The sequence below is a fragment of the Coturnix japonica genome, chromosome 2 (genome assembly GCF_001577835.2).
Source record: "Coturnix japonica isolate 7356 chromosome 2, Coturnix japonica 2.1, whole genome shotgun sequence".
NCBI lineage: Eukaryota > Metazoa > Chordata > Aves > Galliformes > Phasianidae > Coturnix > Coturnix japonica.
In genome coordinates, this window is record NC_029517.1 from 68396119 (window position 1) to 68415700 (window position 19582).

Sequence of the window (19582 nt, forward strand, 5' to 3'; positions counted from 1 at the left end):
GAGACTAGACTAGGCCAACTGTGAAATAACACTCCCAAGTGACATAAATCTGTTTAAAGAGGGGAACAGAACCGCATAGGTGAGGAGAGGCGAGTAAAATGTCATCTGTCATAGAGAGTCTGATAAACACTTAGTGGATTTCGGAAAGAAACCTGACAGGAAACCTGTTCTGATGTGGGCTTTGCTAGACTGACTTCCTAAAACTGGAGCTCTGATTCTCTGTGTAGGGGAAAAAATAAATTAGAGATTTGTGTTGATGCTTCTTGTCCAGGATTCCTGTAAGATCTCAAATTGGGCAACACAGGTTTCTTCTCTGGGCTGCAGATGTAACAGTAGTATTAGAAATCTAATATTAATAGTCTCAGCCTGGAATTTGATGCTTTAGAAAGGGCTAAGCTATTATTTTTGCAAATGTGAAACCCTGATGAGGAACATTCCCCTCCGCCCCCTCTAAAATAAGGGGGGAATTTGGGAGGGGAGGAGATGACACCAAAAACTTAGATTCATCTTAATGATGGTTGTGGTCATTTTGGAAAAGAATGGGTTGGATTTCAAAACGTGTCAAACAGAGAAAGTTGTTATTTTTATATATATATATATATATATATATATATATATATAAAAAACTCTTTCTAATTAAAAAAAAAAAAAAAGTGACATAGTAATAGGTAAAATTATAGCTTTGAGGTGTAAGAGAGGAAATATTCACCAGGTGCATCATCCTTTTGTACCAAAGCTGCAAGAATTCAGTTGCTCTCGAGATTTGAAGTTTTGGTGTGGAATGGAGATAGAAAGCAACGGTGGGATTTAGGAGTAAATGTTAAAAGCTGTCTTTTAAGACTTGAATTTGGAAAGACAGTGATTATGAAAATAAATACAGATTTGAAGGGGTGAGTGGATTTCAATCATGGTTTACTTTTAGAAGAAAAAATTTGAAGTCATAATGCCAATGATAAAGAAAATTATGAAATATTGTTACTATTTGGCTGTCAGAAGTGAACTTCCTCCTAGTTATTTTTAAATAACAGCGTTTTTCCCCTGATCTGCTTGAAGTTCCTGAAATGCACAGAGGTCAGATTTTTCTTTAGTCTTGAGATGACAGTGTCGGTGTCTTGGTCCTATGGGTGGGTAGATGGATACTTTTAATTGTATAACAATATCAGGCTATTCTGTTCACAAAACAAATCGCCCTGGGTTGAGCTAGAGTGAAACATCTACCACCCTGGTTTGGAGTATTACAGGCATGTGCTGTGTATAGATATTGCCTGCTTAGAAAGAAAAACAATAGCAAGCAAGACATGGTTAATCCTTGGTATCTCAATATTAAGACAGGCACGTGGAAAAATATTTTCAGTTTTTTTCCTCTAAATCTTAATCTGTAGCAATAATTTTCATATTTCTTAGTCTGTAAATCTTCAACCCCATTGGGAAAAATGGTGGGCAGACAATGTGCTTTTGAATGAAAACAACTTTTTGCCAAATGTTGCCATTTGTTACTCAAGCACATCAGTTGTGGCTGAGCATCATGAATGTCGTTGTACTTAACAGCTTATTTTGAGATAGTTTGGGTGAGTTTTCTGAACATATAATGATATACTTAAGAAAATGTGACTAGAACTTAGACATACAGAAATTAACGTTAATTTTCTCTCTATTGCAGGCATTGCTTTCACAGATTTACCGGTAAGATAAGTGCATTTTCAAACGACTTTCCTACATGTTATATAAACTGATGTTTAGATTTAACTCACATTTTGCTTGTATTTCTCAGAAATCCGCTGAAAATCCTCTTAACCAATTTACAATCGTATGCTTCCATTATTTAAATAATGATTTATTTTTTTTTTTAATTGAAGCAAAAAGTTTTTTGTTTTTTACATCAAACCTCTCAGGCTTTTTCCTATTCAGGTATTCAGTGTTTGGGTGATTCTAGTGAACTTTCACTAGGATGTTATGTATGTATGAATGATACATAGAGTTAGTTATTATGTACTTGATTTGACAGACACAAGCCTTACGTAAAGATCAGTGCTTGTTAAACACCAGCATTGTGCAAATGCATACAGCTGTGTTATTGTATGTGGAAAGGCTGGCTACTTAAGCCATTGTCAGTGTAACTCATGCTTGATGCCTAGCTTTCACAAACATTACAAGTTTGCTTCATAAGATCAAACGTTAAAGATTGGTGAGGGTTCTTTTTGTGTTTCTTTTATTTTCTTGAGGAGGTTGCAGGTACTTGAAGTCTTCTATCTTTCTGGTCAATTAAATTGTATTTCCTTAAAATCACTATAAATGTGTTCCCTAAGAGCTATTGGTAAAGGCATGATACTGCGCTTACTTTGCTTTTCTTAACCAGTTATTTCTGATTTAATCTGGTTAGAGCGCATTGTAATGGTTCTATTTGGCCAACTGCTCTGTTAGCTGTGGCCGTAGGAGGTGGGTAGAGATAATAAAGAAAGATGAAGCTGGTGGCACAGGGTTGGGTGTTTCATGAGGGATGCTGCTGCCGCTGCCCTAGATCTGTGGGATGCCAGCAAGAGTACTTGCCAGCACGTGGTACCAGCGCAGGACAACTCTGACATCTTCATCTGAAGTTTGAAGCTGGACCCCTCCTCATTAGGATCAATTGCTTTCATCACATCAGAAGTTTTAAGCCTTGAGCTTTGTTATTTTGTCTAGGCTAGAAACATTATAAGCATGGCTTATTCAGAAAGCCAGAGCGGAGAAGAGGCAAGAGAGGTTTTAACATAGTTTTAACAAACAAAGTATTTTTCTCTTGATTTCACTGGGTTTTCAGTTTCTTAGTGGCCTATCTGCTGATAACTTCTTACTCATAGCTGCCATTTATTCAGTACACAATTCTGTAGATGAGCATACCGTTATACCATACCACCATTGATTGCAGTGTATGATATAGATACATTAAAAATAAAACCAAAAAGTAACTGCTTGCCATACTGTTTCTGAGATGCCGGTGGCATGTAAGAAAGTTAGTTTAATCTCAGCCCACAGACTTTCCTTATATTTGGCATATTGCAAATTTGCATTGGTACTTGATCTCTAAGCAGAAAAAAAAACCAAACCAGAGACAACAAAAAGTGCTTTGAAGTTTTTCTTTTTAGATACAAGTTCAGGAATTCATGAGAACCTCAGTGCACTGTTGCAGTTCTTTTTAGGCGCTACACTTGGACTTTGAGGCTAATGAGTTCTCTGTCCTGTCAGTTCTTACCACTAAAAGTCAGCGATGTTTTTAAGTATTTTCACCCCAAAAGGAAAATGGCCTTCTTTGTAAGTTTAATTTTTGTTCTCTTTTAAAATAAATTTTAATCTTGGTCTTTGAAAATCATTTAAAACTTGGTACTTAACATTTTGTGGAATCTAAACAAAAAGCTGTGAACTTCAGCACAGTTTAAAAAGTGCCTTTTTTGACTAGAAAGAGAATGATCACTAAGGCTTCTACTAAGGTAGAAGTTGCTTCAAATGCTGGATGGATGATCCAGAGGTGTTTGCTTTTTCATGTTAGTAGTAACATTGGGGTTATTATTATAGAGGTGGTGGTTGATTTCTTTTTTTTTAAAGAGGGGTGGGGAATGGGGTGTAAGAGAAGAGAACTAATAAAAAAAATTTCTTGCAGCCCAACTTGTACCCTACAGTAGGACTGCAAACACCAGGAGAAGTTGTGGATGCTAATTTTGGACAGCACCCATTTGTATTTGATATTGAAGACTATATGCGAGAATGGAGAACCAAAATTCAGGCACAGATTGACAGATTTCCAATAGGAGATCGAGAAGGAGAATGGCAAACAATGATTCAGAAGTAAGACTTTGAGTACCGTTCGCTTAAGAAAAGTTAATCTGATGATTTCAGAGGCCCTTGTGATGCCGTACCTGTTGTCTTATTCAAAAAGTTGCAGACAGTATAAAAGCTAGTACAGATAGTCTTGTTGACATAACAGGTATGTGTGAATTGAGCATGAGCAGATGGTTTTCAAGGGAGATTTCTCTATCATTGCTTAAATAAGCATTTGTAATAAGTGTAAATCTTCCATTCTGATTTGGCCTATCCAAGTTGGGTTGGTGTGTTTTGAAAAAATAGCCACAAGTGCACAATGGTCAGCTTTAATACTTCAGCAACTGGAAATATTCCTTTGCATTCTTAGCCTTTGGCATGCCAGTGTAGCTTGTGGCACTTCTGTGTGTGGAGTGCAAAATTGGTGGCTTTGGCTTTGCTTGTATTTATTGGTGAAAAAACACTTCAGTCTGTGTCATGAGTAATAAAGAGGCTTGACTAGCTGGCAGTATTCCAGTTGACCAGACTTTGGATCACAATTTTATTAAAATTCATTGTCATGAATAGAATTATTTTTGCTGGCTTAGTACTGTGCTTGGAGATGGTGCTGAATCTTAACTGAATTACTTTAGTCTGACTTGTACAGGAGTGTCTGAATTTCAAGTAGAAATCTTTGATTCTGTCATATTATTTTTTTTCCAGAAACAGAAGTTTTACATTCGAGGAGCTCTCAGTTGCATATCTAGTTAATAATTGTTTCTGGGTTTTGTTTTTCTTTGTTTTTAGAATGGTGTCATCTTACTTAGTTCACCATGGATACTGTGCAACAGCAGAGGCATTCGCCAGATCCACAGACCAGACTGTGCTAGAAGAATTAGCTTCCATTAAAAATAGACAAAGTAAGGCTGGAAAGCACGTTACATCTTCTTTTTCTTTTCCCTTAAGCAGATACTGCATAAAACTTGCTCTTAAGCATCACTGTAGAATCTTCCTTCAGCACTGTTTTGTTGTTCTTTGCCTTCATGTAAAGCTGTGCATTTATGAACAGCTGGTTAAGATGAACTTCTGCACTAATACTCCTGGAGCTTGTTTGATGTAGCAGGATGTGGTAAATTACCTTTTGTCCTTCTCTTGAATGGAAGATGTGTTAAACAGATGTTTGTAATGTCTGTATGGCATTGTTTATGACTGACCCTTATCTCTCACAAACAGGAATATAAAACTGTTGATAAAAGTTTAAACTTTTATCTCAGTGATAAGGGTTGGAGTTTATAAAATGCTTTATAAGCTAAAGCAAATGTGATTTTTTTTTCTTCCAGTTTACAGTTAAGGGAGAGAGGACAAGGGGAATTAATAGTAGTGTGCTTCTCGCTTGCTGTGGCTGTACTGATTTGGCAGCCTGATGAAAACAGTGCCTTCCCCCATTCATTTTGATCCCTGCTGTATGAACACAAGCGTTTGTGTGACTGCATGACATAGCACATGGGGAAACTGCTTTGGTGGAAGAATAGGCTGTCTGTTGGGTTGTTTTTCATTAGGATCAATTTCTCTGTTGGTGGTTAGAGCTGTGAGGCTGTTTGAGGCTTGTGCCAGGTTACATCAACAGAAGCATTAACTAAAGCTGCTGAGTTTGTTGTGGAAAGGTTTAGTCATCTGTAACCTGACTTTAAGCATGTGTTGCAGGTGAGACGAAATTTTTGGCCAAATTTGAACCATTGGGAGTGGGAACCAATTTTGATAGTCTTGGGGGACGGTAGTTTGGTATCTGCTTTTATGCAAAGATATAAAACTGGGAAATATATCACAGAATGGTGTCTCTGATCTTAATCTAGCTCTAAACGAGCAGTCCTAGTACAAAGTAGTTACATTCCCACAATAAAAGTATTTACTTAGTTCTTGTTTAGATACCTGTAGGTGGAGTGTAACTCTTCAGTTTCCCTATTGAACTTTATAAGGAAGCATGATTTTTCTTTACACTATTTTTTTTTCTAATAAACAGCCCTGTTGATGAATGGTTGCAGTGTCTTTTAATAACTAATTTACATGTATTAATCCATTAGCTGTCATTTTAACTGTTGTTTTTGATGAACAGAAATTCAGAAACTGGTTTTGGCAGGATGAATGGAGAACCCATTGAAAACAACGTAACAGCTGTATCCGAGTTTACTAGAAAAAAATCCTAATCTCTTATTTGTTTTTTGGTGAACAGGAATTCAGAAATTGGTTTTAGCAGGAAGAATGGGAGAAGCCATTGAAACAACACAACAGTTGTATCCAAGTTTACTAGAAAGAAATCCTAATCTCTTATTTGCATTAAAGTGAGTCTTCAAATTATACAGATGTGTGTTTATAGATGACACAATTACCTTCTGAGAAAAGAGAATTAAAGTTTTTGCAGAAACTTAAAGTTAAGCAGCTTTTTTTTAGAAAATGTGTAGTTTTTTTTCTTTATGCTGTATTTATTTGCTACGTGTTAAACTAGGTTTTGTTATCAGGGTCTTGTTTTGCAGCATAATTCACATCTTGCTGTAGACTTGTCCTCTAGTACTGAGTTTTTGTATTTTTAAATACGAATTTTAATCGGATTCAGTGTCAAGTAAAACTTTAAAATGTAACTGATAGAGTGTCGTATGCAAGAAGGTTAAGAGTCTTGTGGCATAAGTTGGTCTGTTCCTCCAAATGGCTGACTGACATTAAACACCTCTTTAAGATGAGTTGTTGCACTCCTTGTCACTAAACTGCAAACGTCTCTGGATTATACAGTGAAAATTCAGTAATCCCAGAGTCCTTGTAGCTTCATGGGCATGCAACATTCACCTTCATTCTGGCATTTCTACTTGCCAGCTGTGCTGATCCTCCAGGATTGTTTTATCATGTCACAACATTAGAATGTGGGGAAAAAAAATCTGCTCCTCCTGTAAGAAGAAAGCACTAGAATTTTTATGTTCAGTTAATTTACTTGAAACGTTTGAAGTCTGTCACTCAAGTGCTGAACAGAATTCACGTGATAGTACTGCAGACTTACCACAGAATGTGATTTGATGAAAGCCCTCACTCTAATGTCAACTGTATGTTACCTTTATCTCAATCTGTCTCGCCAAATTTTGCCTGCTCTATTAAGATTACCTAAGCATAAAACATTATGCAGTAGCTCTAAGCTTCATCAAACTCCATAGTAAAATCTCTACCTAAAATAAAATTGACAGAGTAACCACCTCTAAAGGGAAGGTTTGTATGTGAGTTTGCTTACTAAACTGTTTTCTGGTGTAAATGTCTCATGTTAAAAAAACTTTGCCTGGAACAGTAAGGATTAAATGATGTTCTCATTATCTTTGAGAGAAATAATGGGCACAGCAAGATAACTATATATCCTTCTCAAGCAGTACACTTGCCCCTGCCAATAAAACAAAACAGTTTAACCAAAAAATACATTTTAGTGCTCTAAACTTTGAGGACTTATTGCCAGAGCTCATCCTCAAAGATAACATTCCTGTTCTTCTCCCTCCTAAACTTCCTAGTTTCCTATTTTGGCCAATACTCAATTTGTTGATGATTGGGTTAGTGACGTCCAGCGTTTTGTTGAGTCAGACTGTTTTAAAGTGTATTTAATGCTAAAATCAGTGCTATCATTGGTAAATTGAAGTGTTTGAATTGTTTTGTTAGCTTAACTTCTTTGTCTTTTGTTTAGGGTGCGCCAGTTCATAGAGATGGTGAATGGTACAGACAGTGAAGTGCGGTGTTTGGGAGGCCACAGTCCAAAATCTCAAGATAGTTACCCTGTTAGCCCACGGTCTTTTAATAGTCCTAGCATGAGCCCCAGCCATGGAATGAATATTCACAATTTGGCGACAGGCAAAGGGAGCAGCACACATTTTTCTGGTAAGTTGATGCGAAAGATATACCACATCTACAAAGTTTTTTCTGTGGTTTTGAGTACTGGGAGAAGGCACCAATATTGAACCTGTGGATAAACTGTTTCAGTTGGGGCTGAGGCCTTTAGCATTGAAGCAGAGACCTAACAGTCAAAATACGTTATTCCCAATCACTACAGAAATAGTATATATGAAATCTTAAGAAATTATTGCTTCTGTGAGGTAGGAGGTTCTGATGTGAATTTCTGTTGTCGCTTTGGTATTAATCCATGGTTTAGGCAAAGTGCCTGAAGTCCAGTAAATGGTCTGTGGTGTTTGTGGAATAGTAGGAAATACCAGGAGCTGGGTGGCCAAGTTAGGTTAAACAACCAAAAAAAATACTGCTGAGTACTGCAATCTGCACAGCTGAAACTGTTCTGAAAGCACCTAATGGTGGTGGCAAAGCTTCAGTGGGAGATGAAGATGTTCAGATCTGCCCTATGCCAATAGAAAGATTCCAGCGCTGGTACTTGAGCATGTCATCTCTGAAGTCGGTATCGCTTTGGTAGCGTGTAGAGGTGGTCAGCTTTCAGTTCTCTTTCTTTCTTAAATCTAAACTGGAGCAGACTGGGAGCTTTGCTGGTTTCTTGTTTGTTTTTCCTTCTCTCTGTGGAGTCCAGAATACCGTCTGCTGCTTCAGGTGTTTTAGTCTTGTTGCACTCAGTTGCTGTTGTTTCCTTGGGTTCTTATCATGATATATGGTAGAAAGCACCTCTAACTTTCTTATTTTGAAAGCAGAGGCACTGCTTAATAAGGAAGCTGGTAAATGATGTTGTTAGCAGTGAGATTTAGGATTTGCTGAATGGCAGAAAATGGCAGGGGGGTGGAGGTGGTTGGGGTCTTTCATTTGTTTTTTAATAATAAATCTTTCCTGTGACCTATTTCTGGGTTAGTTGATGTTTAGGGAGCTCCTACATTTATGCTTGATTTGCCAATTATGTATTTGCTTCAAATGGTTGTTCATTGATTACATTTTAGAAGGGTCAGAAGAAATTTTAGCCAGACATGATAATTTCACAGCATGGTATAATTTTTATATAGCAAAGCACAATACTAGCAATTAAAATAATTATATAGGAAAGCAGGAGGGTTGTATTTGTGTAGCAGCATGGCAAACGTTTCAATACTGAATTTTACTGTGTGTTTTCAAAGATAATTATGTGATAAAGAATTAGTAAGATGCATGGCTGCTTTCATTCTTAATTATTACCACAGTGGCCTAGAAAAGGTTTTTACATCTTTCAGAAATGTTTCTAAATGATTCTGTGTTGATTCAGTTTTATGTTTTACTCATGTATATGCAGTACTGAATAAAAAGCTTCCCATCTGTAAGTATTTGTTAAATCATGTTTTCACTTCTGTACTGTAGAAACCTTTTAAAGAATGAATACCTGAAGTCTGGAGTCTGCCTTTTTAGGATTATTTCTTTGACAAATGTAGTATTTTGTGGCTGGGAGCAATTATGTGGTTCTTACTTCACTTGTGTTAAATTGGTATCTACAAACGTGTTTGTAATTAATTACAACTATAAAAACTTTCTTTCAGGGTTTGAAAGTAGTTGCAGTAATGGAGTAATATCAAATAAAGGGCATCAGTCTTACTGTCACAGTAAGCATACAGCCACCAGCTTGAATGTACCAGAGCTTAACAACATAAATGTATCGAGATCTCAGCAGGTTAACAGCTATTCAAGGTGAGTAAACTTCAGTGCTTCCAGTTTGTGCTTATGTAGTCTACATAGTTTTTATTATAGAGAAGAGTTTCTAGAGGAATTTTTTTTTCTTCCAAGAGTAGTTACAAAATATCATTGGAGGGCACTGGTGGGAAAGGATAAATACTGCTTCTGTTCGTGATTGCTTGAGTCTGCTCTGGCTTTAACTTCTCCAGCTGAAGAGACTGTTTTTTCCCATTCAGTTAAAGAAATGCAATGAAGAAAACTTACCTTCCTTATAGCTTTTGGTGTTCAATTTAGAAGCTGTTTAGGGAAGATCACCTAGCTCACTTGTAATTCTAATTTAAACCATTGACATTAGTTTAAGAACCCTCAAAACAAAGTGCTTCTTTGGAAGGTAGTACCTAAATACATCCTACTCCTAAGGATGTTACCCTGTTTTGATTGAATGGGTCGGCAAATAGTGTAGGTGATAAAAAGTTGTCCGGATGCTTTCACTTTGTGCATTATCTACTGGCTAAACACAACTGAGATACATCTGGAATGTGGACACTCTTCCATTGCACACGTAACAGTACTTGTTTGCCTACTTTCCATCACTGCCGCTTGTGGAAAGAATGAAAATGATGTATGAACCTGGGCATAAATATTGAGCTCTGTAGATTACTACACAAATGTAGCATAACTTGATTCGATTTGAAATCTGTAGGTACTTGGTTGCAGTGTCCAAGATGTGTTTCCCAAAGCATCAACTAAGATGTATGTGGCAACAAAACCATATCATAGTTTGATTGCAGTGACGTTAGCAGGAAGTATCAGTAGCAGTTGTTGTTATAGATTCCCAGTTTGCATTTGTGTCAAGTCACCTCTGCAAAACTACTTGGCAGGGTTCTGACAACGGTGGAGTCTGTCACAAGATGAAGGAAGTTCCTTTATTGTAGAGTTGCCCAGCTAAAGAGATCTTTTAGTCATCTTAGGAGGAAGCTGGTCTTGTGAAAGGTTTTAGATTGTCTGTGACAAAATAGAACAAGGTTTGGAATAGAATAGGGTATCGCTATCAGGAAAGGTCAGTTTCCAGAGCCACAGTGGCATCTAACAGTGCCTTTGTGACTGCTGTGAGCGAAGTGTGTTGCAGAGCTGCATGCCTGAATTTACTTCTGACTCTTTCAGTGTCTTGGTGTTCTTGGTAATTGCTTTGGGTTTTTCTTCCTTTTCCCTAAAATTCCACTGAGAATAAATGAGACATTGAGGCTTTTTTGTGAATATTATTTACCTAAATGTGACATTCTCAAAGCAGGCCTGGTATTTACTTAGCTGTGCTTTAAAAAGGAAGGGGACAGGGTGAGGCAGAACTAGGATGTTTCTTCACTGCATATTCTCTACCTCTTTGTATGTTCAGATACATAAACAGGGCAAGAACTTCCTGCTGACACTTCAGAAAGTGTTATGCTACTGATGTCTGAATAATGGTGGACACATTTTGTTTTCAATCTAAAAACGTTATTTTCCTGAATGCTAATGCTTAGTGGGAAAGCCTTAACGTTTCCTGCTGCTCTGGCATTTCTGGTTGCTATGGAAAAAACCTGTGGTCCACTTTGGTAATACATAAAAGCAGTATTTTCTCGGGCAGGATGAGCATCTGAGAGTTGTTGTGCTGAAATTGCAGAGAGCATAAACCGAAGCATTTAAATACGAATAAACACTTGTGTTTCTTACTCTCATTTCAGCAATGATGTAGACATGGAAACAGATCACTACTCCAATGGGGTTGCTGAGACTTCATCCAATGGCTTCCTAAATGGTAGTTCTAAACATGATCACGAAATGGAAGAATGTGACACAGAAATGGGTCTGCAGTGATATTTCTTACATTTTTATTAAGTGATGGCAACAAGGTTATGTTTTTACTTGCAATGCTTCCCAACTTGAAAATTAAGGATAGTAGCTGAAACCTTAATTTTTGTTGTTATTGTTCTGCTATTATATGTAAATCTCTTAACTCTGATGTAGCCTGGCTGTTGGCAGTGTGGGAGCAGGGGAAAGGGGTGACTTGTGGATGCTCATTGTAGTATTGGTTTCTAAGGAAATACCTTTAGGAAGATGTTCCTTAGCCTGCTTTATATTGAGTTATACCTCTTGATGTTGCTGGCAAATGAACATCTGAACGCCCTCGGACAGCACAGCTTAAAAAGACACCATGTACTCTGGTGGTTACAGCACACACTGTCCCTGTCCAGTAATAAAGAAGGCAGCAAGACCACTTAGTGTGCACAGGCTGCAATCTGGGCAGTGGTTGTTACTGCCATTTGCATCTTGAGAAACAGAAGAGACCGGCGTGTGCTTTTGCAGAACTGTATTGTCAAGCAATCGGTTTACACACATACCAATTAATATATAATTCACATGAAGTATGAAACTCAGGACATCGCTGGTAAACTTCCAGAATGCAATATTGCTAACAAACACAAAGGCTTCAGGGTTCCAAGGGCAAGTGCTGCTGCTGACCACGCAGCTTTGCTGGTAGATACTGCAATAACTGTTCAGAAGCAAATAGAACTTTGTTTTGGCCACAAACAGGAGGGATGTTTTATTTCCCAGACCATTTCCCTACATTACCCTCTGAAACAGCACTAACACGGCACTGTGTCTGCGGCAGGAAAACCAAAACACATCTTTACTCTCTTGCAGCCCTGTCCACAGAGGCTGTGACAGATGCAGAGTGGCTGCATGAGGAGCAGAGCGCTTTCTTTCTGATTAGGGCCTTTTTTTCTGCCTTTGGGCCGCAAACAGCTCTGCTTGAAGACTTGAGGGTGCTTCAGCTTTCTAGTCAACACGCATTTTGAGAACATGTGGCAGCTTTTTGAAGTGTTTACATATTCTCTTTAGTGCTGTGTATGTTATGTAAAGCAGGCAGATAAAATTAACTATTGCAATGTTAAGAGCACGGGCAGGCAGCCTTTGCACCTGGCTGTATCCTCTTAAGTGGACATTCAAGTATGTGGTGTAGGAGTGTGTTGTGTTGAGATCTGTGGCCCTCAGTGCTCCCCTCCTGTGAAGGCAGATGACTTAACAGTAAAATCAGTGCATTGCCCAGATCCGCAGATTCTAATTGTCACTCTGGTGGTGGTGGTGATGATGACGATATCGTTTTTGCAGAAGTAGATTCAAGTCAGTTAAGGCGTCAACTGTGTGGTGGCAGCCAAGCAGCGATTGAAAGAATGATCCATTTTGGAAGAGAATTGCAAGCGATGAGTGAACAACTAAGAAGAGAATGTGGCAAAAACACAGCAAATAAGAAAATGCTCAAGGTATGTTCTGTCTTTGGAATTGCTGCTAAGGTGAACAATGGCATCGCTCAGCAGAAGCTTCTCACAGCATGCTACGTAACAACACTGTTTTGCTTGAGCTTCTGCGATTTCACTGTGATTTCTTTTGGTCTGAGAGTATTCCAGTCAGCTGTGGTGTAGTGGTGTATCTCCTATCTTGTCCATGTAGCACATTCATTGGGAAAATAACTTCATACAATAATACAGTTAAACGCAGAGATGAATTTAGTGTGCCCACTTAGTTCTGACCGCATAGTTTGGTCACTGGAATCATAGGTATTATTTCTAGCAAGAATTGGTAGAGGCCTGAAGCGTATGCTGTGTTTTGAGACTGCTCTGAGTCACGAGTCAAAATATGTTAAGAAAAGGCCCAAGTTTTCACTTGTGTAATGCAGCTGTGATGTAATCATCTTCCTGCAGGATGCGTTCAGTTTACTTGCATATTCAGATCCGTGGAGCAGCCCAGTTGGAAATCAGCTTGACCCAATTCAGAGAGAACCTGTGTGCTCCGTACTCAATAGTGCAATACTAGGTAAGACTTGGTGGGCTTTGCTTTCCTTTCAGGGAAGAAGGGCAGCACACTGCTGCTCACCATGCTTTGTTTGCTGGGTCCAGAACTGAGGAGGCCAAGCGATGAACAAAGCTTACTGGTATTGAATGCCCTGTGAGCAGAAGAGAGTTCTGGGGGTGCATAAATGCAGCAGATACACTACTTACATGTATTTATTGGCTGAAAGCGAAAAGTGGCTTGCTCTGTAAATAGAGCTCAGCAGAGAATTTCAGTGTGGCTTCATTGTTCCTGCTCTGTTTTGCCATAAGAGTAAGCTTTGGAAGAAAGTACACGGACTCTGAGTTTCCTGGTACAAGAAAATTATGAAACTAAGTGAGATATTCTAACTGCTGCTGCTAATCTTCTTCCAGAGACTCACAATCTGCCAAAGCAACCACCGCTTGCCCTGGCAATGGGACAAGCATCACAGTGTCTGGGATTGATGGCTCGATCGGGAATCGGATCCTGTGCTTTTGCCACAGTGGAAGACTACCTACACTAGCTATGCATTTGAAGCTCTGTGAGATGGCGTGGTGTATTCCCTATGGAAAGTAGATCAGCTCTGCTGACTGGAATTTGGAATTTTAATTATGTACTAAGGACAAGTCTGTCGCTTTATGTTGCTTCCTAGTTTACAGCATGATGCAAATGATTTCTAACTTAGCGTTAGAGAATTTCCATCTTTAAACCTCTTAGAAAACTAAGAGTGGGAAATATCACCGATAATGTCAGACATCCAAATTGACAAATAAAATCCTCTCAACGATTGTCTAAAGCAAAACCAAAAATCCTGCTGCCTTGTGGTGGGACGGAAGAGCGGCACCGCGGATGTGTTAGCGCATGCGGGTGATGTACGTGTCAAGCAGGATGACTTGCCAACCTCCACCCCCATTGTTACATAGTTCAATCAATGTAATTTGCAAAATGCATAAACACCTGATGGTTTGGATATAGTGTTGATGGGAAGAAATGATATTTTTTAATGTGTACTGTAAAACTTGAATTACTCAGGAGCTGAGTGAATATGTTTGTTGCTACTTACAATCCCGACCTGTTGATCTTAGTAGTTTTTGTTTTAACATGGTCTTTTCAACTTTGTTTCCTTGTTTAACTACAGACAGCTTCTGTTGTGTAGACTCACCAGTTTAACTGTTGTATTATAACAGTATTACATGTCAACACAGTGTGGTTATGACCTATTTATATAAAAACCAAATATTTAGTCAATTTACAGTCTTAATTTAATCTTTGTACACCTTGCATTTTTAAAAGTGCTTAAATAGTACTATATTGCAATAAACTGTAGTGATATCATAATTAACCAGTCATTAAAAACTTACTTCTACATACATGGTAGCATGGACGTGTACGCTACATTGGCTTTGTTCTAGTTTTATCCTAGAACAGTGGTTTGCTGCTGGACACTATGATACCACTTCCCTTATGAGCAATGCTGAAAACTAAAGGGTGTGCTCTTACCACAAAGCAAGCAGAGCTAGTGCTGTTAAGGCAGCAAGTTAAATGCTCCCTGAAGGTAGGGGAGAAAAAACACCCTTATATTCCTTGAAAGTAATCAAGCCTGGCTGCAAGCAGCCCTGCTCTATGAACTGATGTGAGGACTCTCTGCAGCCTCTCCTGAATGATGGGGGTTCTAAAAAATAGGAATAATAAATGGTTTTAAGAAGCGCAGCCTCCACAGGAGTAAGAAATAATTCATCTTTATTCTTTGCACTTGAGCTGCTGCCTCATGGAACGACATCCAGCTCTGTGAGATGGCTTTCTAAGAGCCCCTGAAGGATATGCCATCACAGCTGCAACCCAGCAGTGTTTGTTAGCTCCCCCAACAGCTTCTGCCAGGGAAGGTAGGAACCAGGACCACTCTGTGAAACTGTTGCCAGAAACTGTGAAAGAGAGTAGTAACGATGGCAAAGGGTGGGGGTGGATGATGCCTGTTACATATAGGTGATGAGAAATTAACTTCCAGCACGCGTCCTTTGAGAGCATCTTCTGAGAGCTGTCTTCAGAGTGCACATGTCACCTTTTTTGCGACCCAGTATTTTGTGAACTTTGTTGCTCTTTCCTTTTTCTCTAGCCCTTAAACAAAACAAAGACAAACTAGTAAGGCTTTAATAAAGCATTATTAAATTATTATGTAGCTCAGCTACATGACCACCAGCATTGCATTACATGACTGCAGTGTTTCAGGCCTAGCCAGAAGAGCAGAAGGGAAAGCTGACAAACTTCCTCTCAGTCTCGTTTCACATACACAAGCACGCTTCTGCTGGTGCCACTAGCCATTTAGGTTAAAGCCATTCTCCCTTGTCCTATCACTACCATATGCACTACTACGCATCCTGCCCTGCTCCCTTACTCAGTGTTCTTCCTCTGAGTGAGTAAAACACAAACTAAAGCCCTGTAACATGTAAAAGAGCATTAAAAACATAAAACAACAATGTAAAACCAAACACTACTTTAGGTGTATATGCACAGAGCAGTACCAACTTGATTTGTTTCTCTTTTTACTTACCCCAAGATTTGTCCACAAACTGAACGGCAGCTTTTTTAACGGAGCCTTTCTTGTTTGCAATGGAAAAAAATTCATTTGCTGTAAGGAGATGGACATCAGTTATGAAGGTTAATACAGACAAATCCAGATGCAGACCTAAGAAAAACCGCCTACCGCTCGTTCGGTTGGTGCCTGGGCCATAGAGTTGACTGTGTATGAAGTCTTTTGCTGTTTGCTGGTGGAGGCCTGCTATGTTCTCATCTTTCAAGCGCACAGCAATATAGTTTCCTTTTGTCCTAGTGAGAGATGTAAATCCATGGCACAGTTACAGAGCCCAAAACAACACATACTAGTTGGTATTTTGACAGTTGGGCATGACAGATGTCTGTACTGGGTTTGATCAGCCAAGCGCTGAAACAACTTGCCCTGTGCCCTGACCAATGGGAGTCTCAAACTCCTCTCAGCAGATGCTAGTAAAGCTTTTCCCTACAGAATCAGCTGCGATGAGGTCAGAAACACAGCAAAGGAGACTTAAGTCACATACACTTGTTTCAATCAAAGCAAGAGCAGGGTTAACATCAAGTGAAAAAACAGACCCTGGCACTGAGGTGATGCCCCACATCATCTGCTCCTGCCATACCTGGTGCCTCCTGCTTTGTCTTTCTTGACCTGTCGTGGGATGTCAGTTTCGCTCTGCTCTGCAGATTCCCCTTCTGGATCATTATCTAAGGAAAATTCAACAGAAGAAAAACATCCCAAAAACACAATCTAGAACTGTAAGGAAGATGAACAGGAAGAACTGCTAAGAGAACTGAGGGAGAAGAAAGGGGTGTACAAGCTCTGGAAACAAGGCTGTGTCACTGAAGAATACAGGGATGCCGTCCGAACTTGCAAGATTGGGATCAGAAAGCCAAGGCGCAGGCAGAACTGAACTTGGCGAGGGATGTGAAAAACAACAAGAAAACCTTCTACAGGTACATTGCCAGAAGAGACAGGCCAAAATGGGCGTGCCTTACTCTGGTAAATTTAAAAGGGGGAAGAGAATGGTTCACAGATGAGAAGAAAGCTGAGGTGCTGAATGAGTTCTTCACCTCGGTCTTCACTGGTGGCCCAGGATTCTAGTCTTTTTGCACATCCTAAGTACTTGCCCCCCATACCTCCATGTGGGGACCAAGGAGGTTGAAATCCTTCCCACTGTAAGGTAGAGCAAGTCGAGGTGCCTCTTAGATTGATGAGTATGAAGGTATATGGCAGATGGGTGCAAATCCCAGGTCCTGAGAGCTGGCTGAGGTGGTTGCTGAGGCCGCTCTCATCATATTTTGAGAAGTCCGTGGCTGTAGGTGAGGTCCCGGATGATTGGAGGAAGGGTCACGTCACTCCATTACAGAAGGGGAGCAGGGAGACGCTGGGTAACTAAGGCGGTGAGTCTCACGCTCCGTGCCTGGAAGATTATGGAACAGATCTCCTGCGACATATCTTGATCACATAAAGAACAACGCATGTGATTCCGAGACAGGCCAGCATGGCTTAACCAGGGAGGTCATGCTTACTAATCTGTGTGGCCTTCTAGGGAAGTGACGCATTGTGGACTGGGGAAGGCGACCGATGTTATTTCCTGGACCTGAGAGGGCTTTGACATGGTCCCCCACATACCTCATCGCCAAATTGGAGGGGAGGGGTATTTGATGGGTGGACAACTGATGGATAAGCCAATTGGTTTGAAAGGGCCGCAGACAGTGAGGGTGTTGGTTCAATGGCTCTATGTCCAGGTAGAGGGCGGACAGGGGGTAACGAGCGGGCGCGTCCCTCAAGGGTTGTCTTGGGGACCGGTGCTCACTTGTAACATCCTTTATTAATTGAGGCATCGACGGAGGAATGACGTGCACCTCAGCAATGTTCATTGCTGAAACACCAAGCTGAGTGGTGCAGATCGATACGGTGAAGCGAACAGATGCCATTCAGAGGAACCTTGACAGGCTGTGATAGCTGGCTCGGTGTGAACCTAATGAGTTCAACCACGGCAAAGTGCAAGGTTTTCTGCAACTTGGGCCGGAAAAACCCCAGGTGGCACTTTACAGGCTGGAGGAGTTGTCCTTGAGAGCCAGCGTCGGCTGAAAAAGATGCCTAGGGGTCTCTGATAGATGAGGAACACTGTAACCAATTTGAGCTCAGCTAGGTGCGCTCTGGCAGGCCCTGGAAAGCAAAACGGATCCTTGGGCTCCATCAGGAGAGTGGTTGGTCAGGCTGTGAGGGATCAGGGAGGTGGATGTGTCCCTCTCGACTGCTGCTCTCTGTGAGGGCCCCATCTGGAGAGTAGCTGTGTCCAGTTGTGGAGCCCTCAGTTACAAAAAAATTATGGAGATTTTTGGAAAGTGTCCAGAGGAGGCCACAAAGATGATCAGGGGGCGGAGGCCACCTCCCCTAGTGAGGAGCAGCTGAGGGAGTTGGGTTTGTTCAGCCTGGAGGAAGAGGAAGTTGCGGGTGACCTCATTGCAACCTTTCAATACCTGAAGGGGAACTTACTCCCAGGAGGGAGTAAACTATTCGAAAGGGCTGATAATAGCAAGGGACTAGGGAAATGGTTTTTAAGTTTGAAGGAGGAAGATTTAGGTTGGGATGTTAGGGGAAAGTTCTTGACTAGAAGGGTGGGTTAGGTCCTGGAAAAGGGCTCCCAGTGAGGTTGTGGATTCCCCGTCCTTGAGGAGTTCAAGACCAGGTTGGACAGGCGCCCTGGGCAACCCTGCTCAGTCAATGTGTATGTTGGTGGCCCGTGCTAGGCAGGGGGGTATGGAAACTAACATGATCCGTGAGGTCCCTTCCAACCTTGGATAAATTTGCTGATTCTGTGGATTCAGTTGTGATTCGGCTGAAGCAACACAAAGCTGTGAAACAAGCACAGCCAGGAGGCACTTTTCAGCTGCTCTGATTGGTAAAACCCAGCAGCGGTGCCCTCAGAGAGCTGCTGAAAAAGGCAGCCTAAAAGCTACAGTGCTTTCCTGTTCCCTGCCATCAGTCCCAAATAGATGGGATTCCGTACAGGCCAAAAAAGAACAATCAGTGCAATAGAAAAGCCACGCGCTGCTGGAAAGGGAAGGTCTAATCCCCACCTTCATTCTCTGCTAACTGTGAGCTGTGGAAACAGAACATCCAAAGTACCTGGTGCAGCAGGGGGGCTCGGCTCATCTGCTCTACGAGATGGAAGGTCGTGAAAACACCGTTACTGCCACACTCAGCCACCATCCGGCTTCGTGCCAGCCAAGGCCCCAGACAAGCCGCCCGGTGTCTCCCGCCCTCCCCTCACCGTTGCAGGCGGGGCTGCGGCCAGCTCCTGCAGCAGGGCTCGGGCAGCAGCTTCCCTTCTCTACGGAGAAAAAGCGGTGAGGACGCGGGGCCCGGCCGGCCCGGCCCGGTGCGGGCTGCGGGCGACCGCGGTACCTTCTGCTCCGTGAACAGCTCCTGCCGCCGCCGCCGCTTCTCCTTCAGCAGCTCCCGGTGCCTGCGGAGCGATGGGGGGGATCCGCCGTGAGCGGAGCGCTGTGTGACGGGGGGGTGGGAAAGGGGACAGGCAGCCCGTACCTCCGCGCCGCCTCCCCCACGAGCTTCTCTCGCCTCGGCCTCCGCGCCTGGCCGTGCCCGAACGACAGCTCCTCGGGGGGCTCCTCATCCTCCGACGGAGGGCGAAGCGGCGGACGGGCCGACGGGGCCGCCTTCCCCTTCTGCCGTCTGAGCCGCCGCACCAATGGCCACGCTCCGCAACGCGTCTCAGCGCGACCCGGAAAAGCTCCGCCGACTTCCGAAGTCGTTCTCGGACTTCCTTCCGCTCTA

The 19582-nt window shown here is 41.5% G+C and overlaps 2 protein-coding genes across 2 annotated transcripts in view; one reads left to right on the forward strand and one right to left on the reverse strand.

The window, feature by feature from the left end:
• RANBP9 (RAN binding protein 9) overlaps positions 1-14600 on the forward strand; it is a 35862-nt gene extending 21262 nt beyond the window's left edge. The window contains exons 5-14 of the mRNA XM_032442507.1: positions 1661-1683; positions 3635-3819; positions 4579-4691; positions 6002-6110; positions 7481-7671; positions 9249-9396; positions 11103-11224; positions 12532-12683; positions 13122-13233; positions 13623-14600. Of these exons, the coding sequence (XP_032298398.1) occupies positions 1661-1683; positions 3635-3819; positions 4579-4691; positions 6002-6110; positions 7481-7671; positions 9249-9396; positions 11103-11224; positions 12532-12683; positions 13122-13233; positions 13623-13753 (1286 nt within the window). The 3' untranslated portion in view covers positions 13754-14600. The remainder of the gene's footprint in view (positions 1-1660; positions 1684-3634; positions 3820-4578; positions 4692-6001; positions 6111-7480; positions 7672-9248; positions 9397-11102; positions 11225-12531; positions 12684-13121; positions 13234-13622) is intronic.
• Positions 14601-14953: 353 nt separating this feature from the next.
• Positions 14954-19497, reverse strand: NOL7 (nucleolar protein 7; the record flags this gene model as incomplete). Its single annotated transcript, XM_015854744.2, has 8 exons — positions 14954-15345; positions 15779-15856; positions 15932-16053; positions 16398-16482; positions 18914-18948; positions 19063-19118; positions 19193-19253; positions 19334-19497. Coding segments are annotated over 8 exons (675 nt in total), but the record flags the coding sequence as incomplete, so codon positions are not given.
• Between the last annotated feature and the right edge of the window lie 85 nt (positions 19498-19582).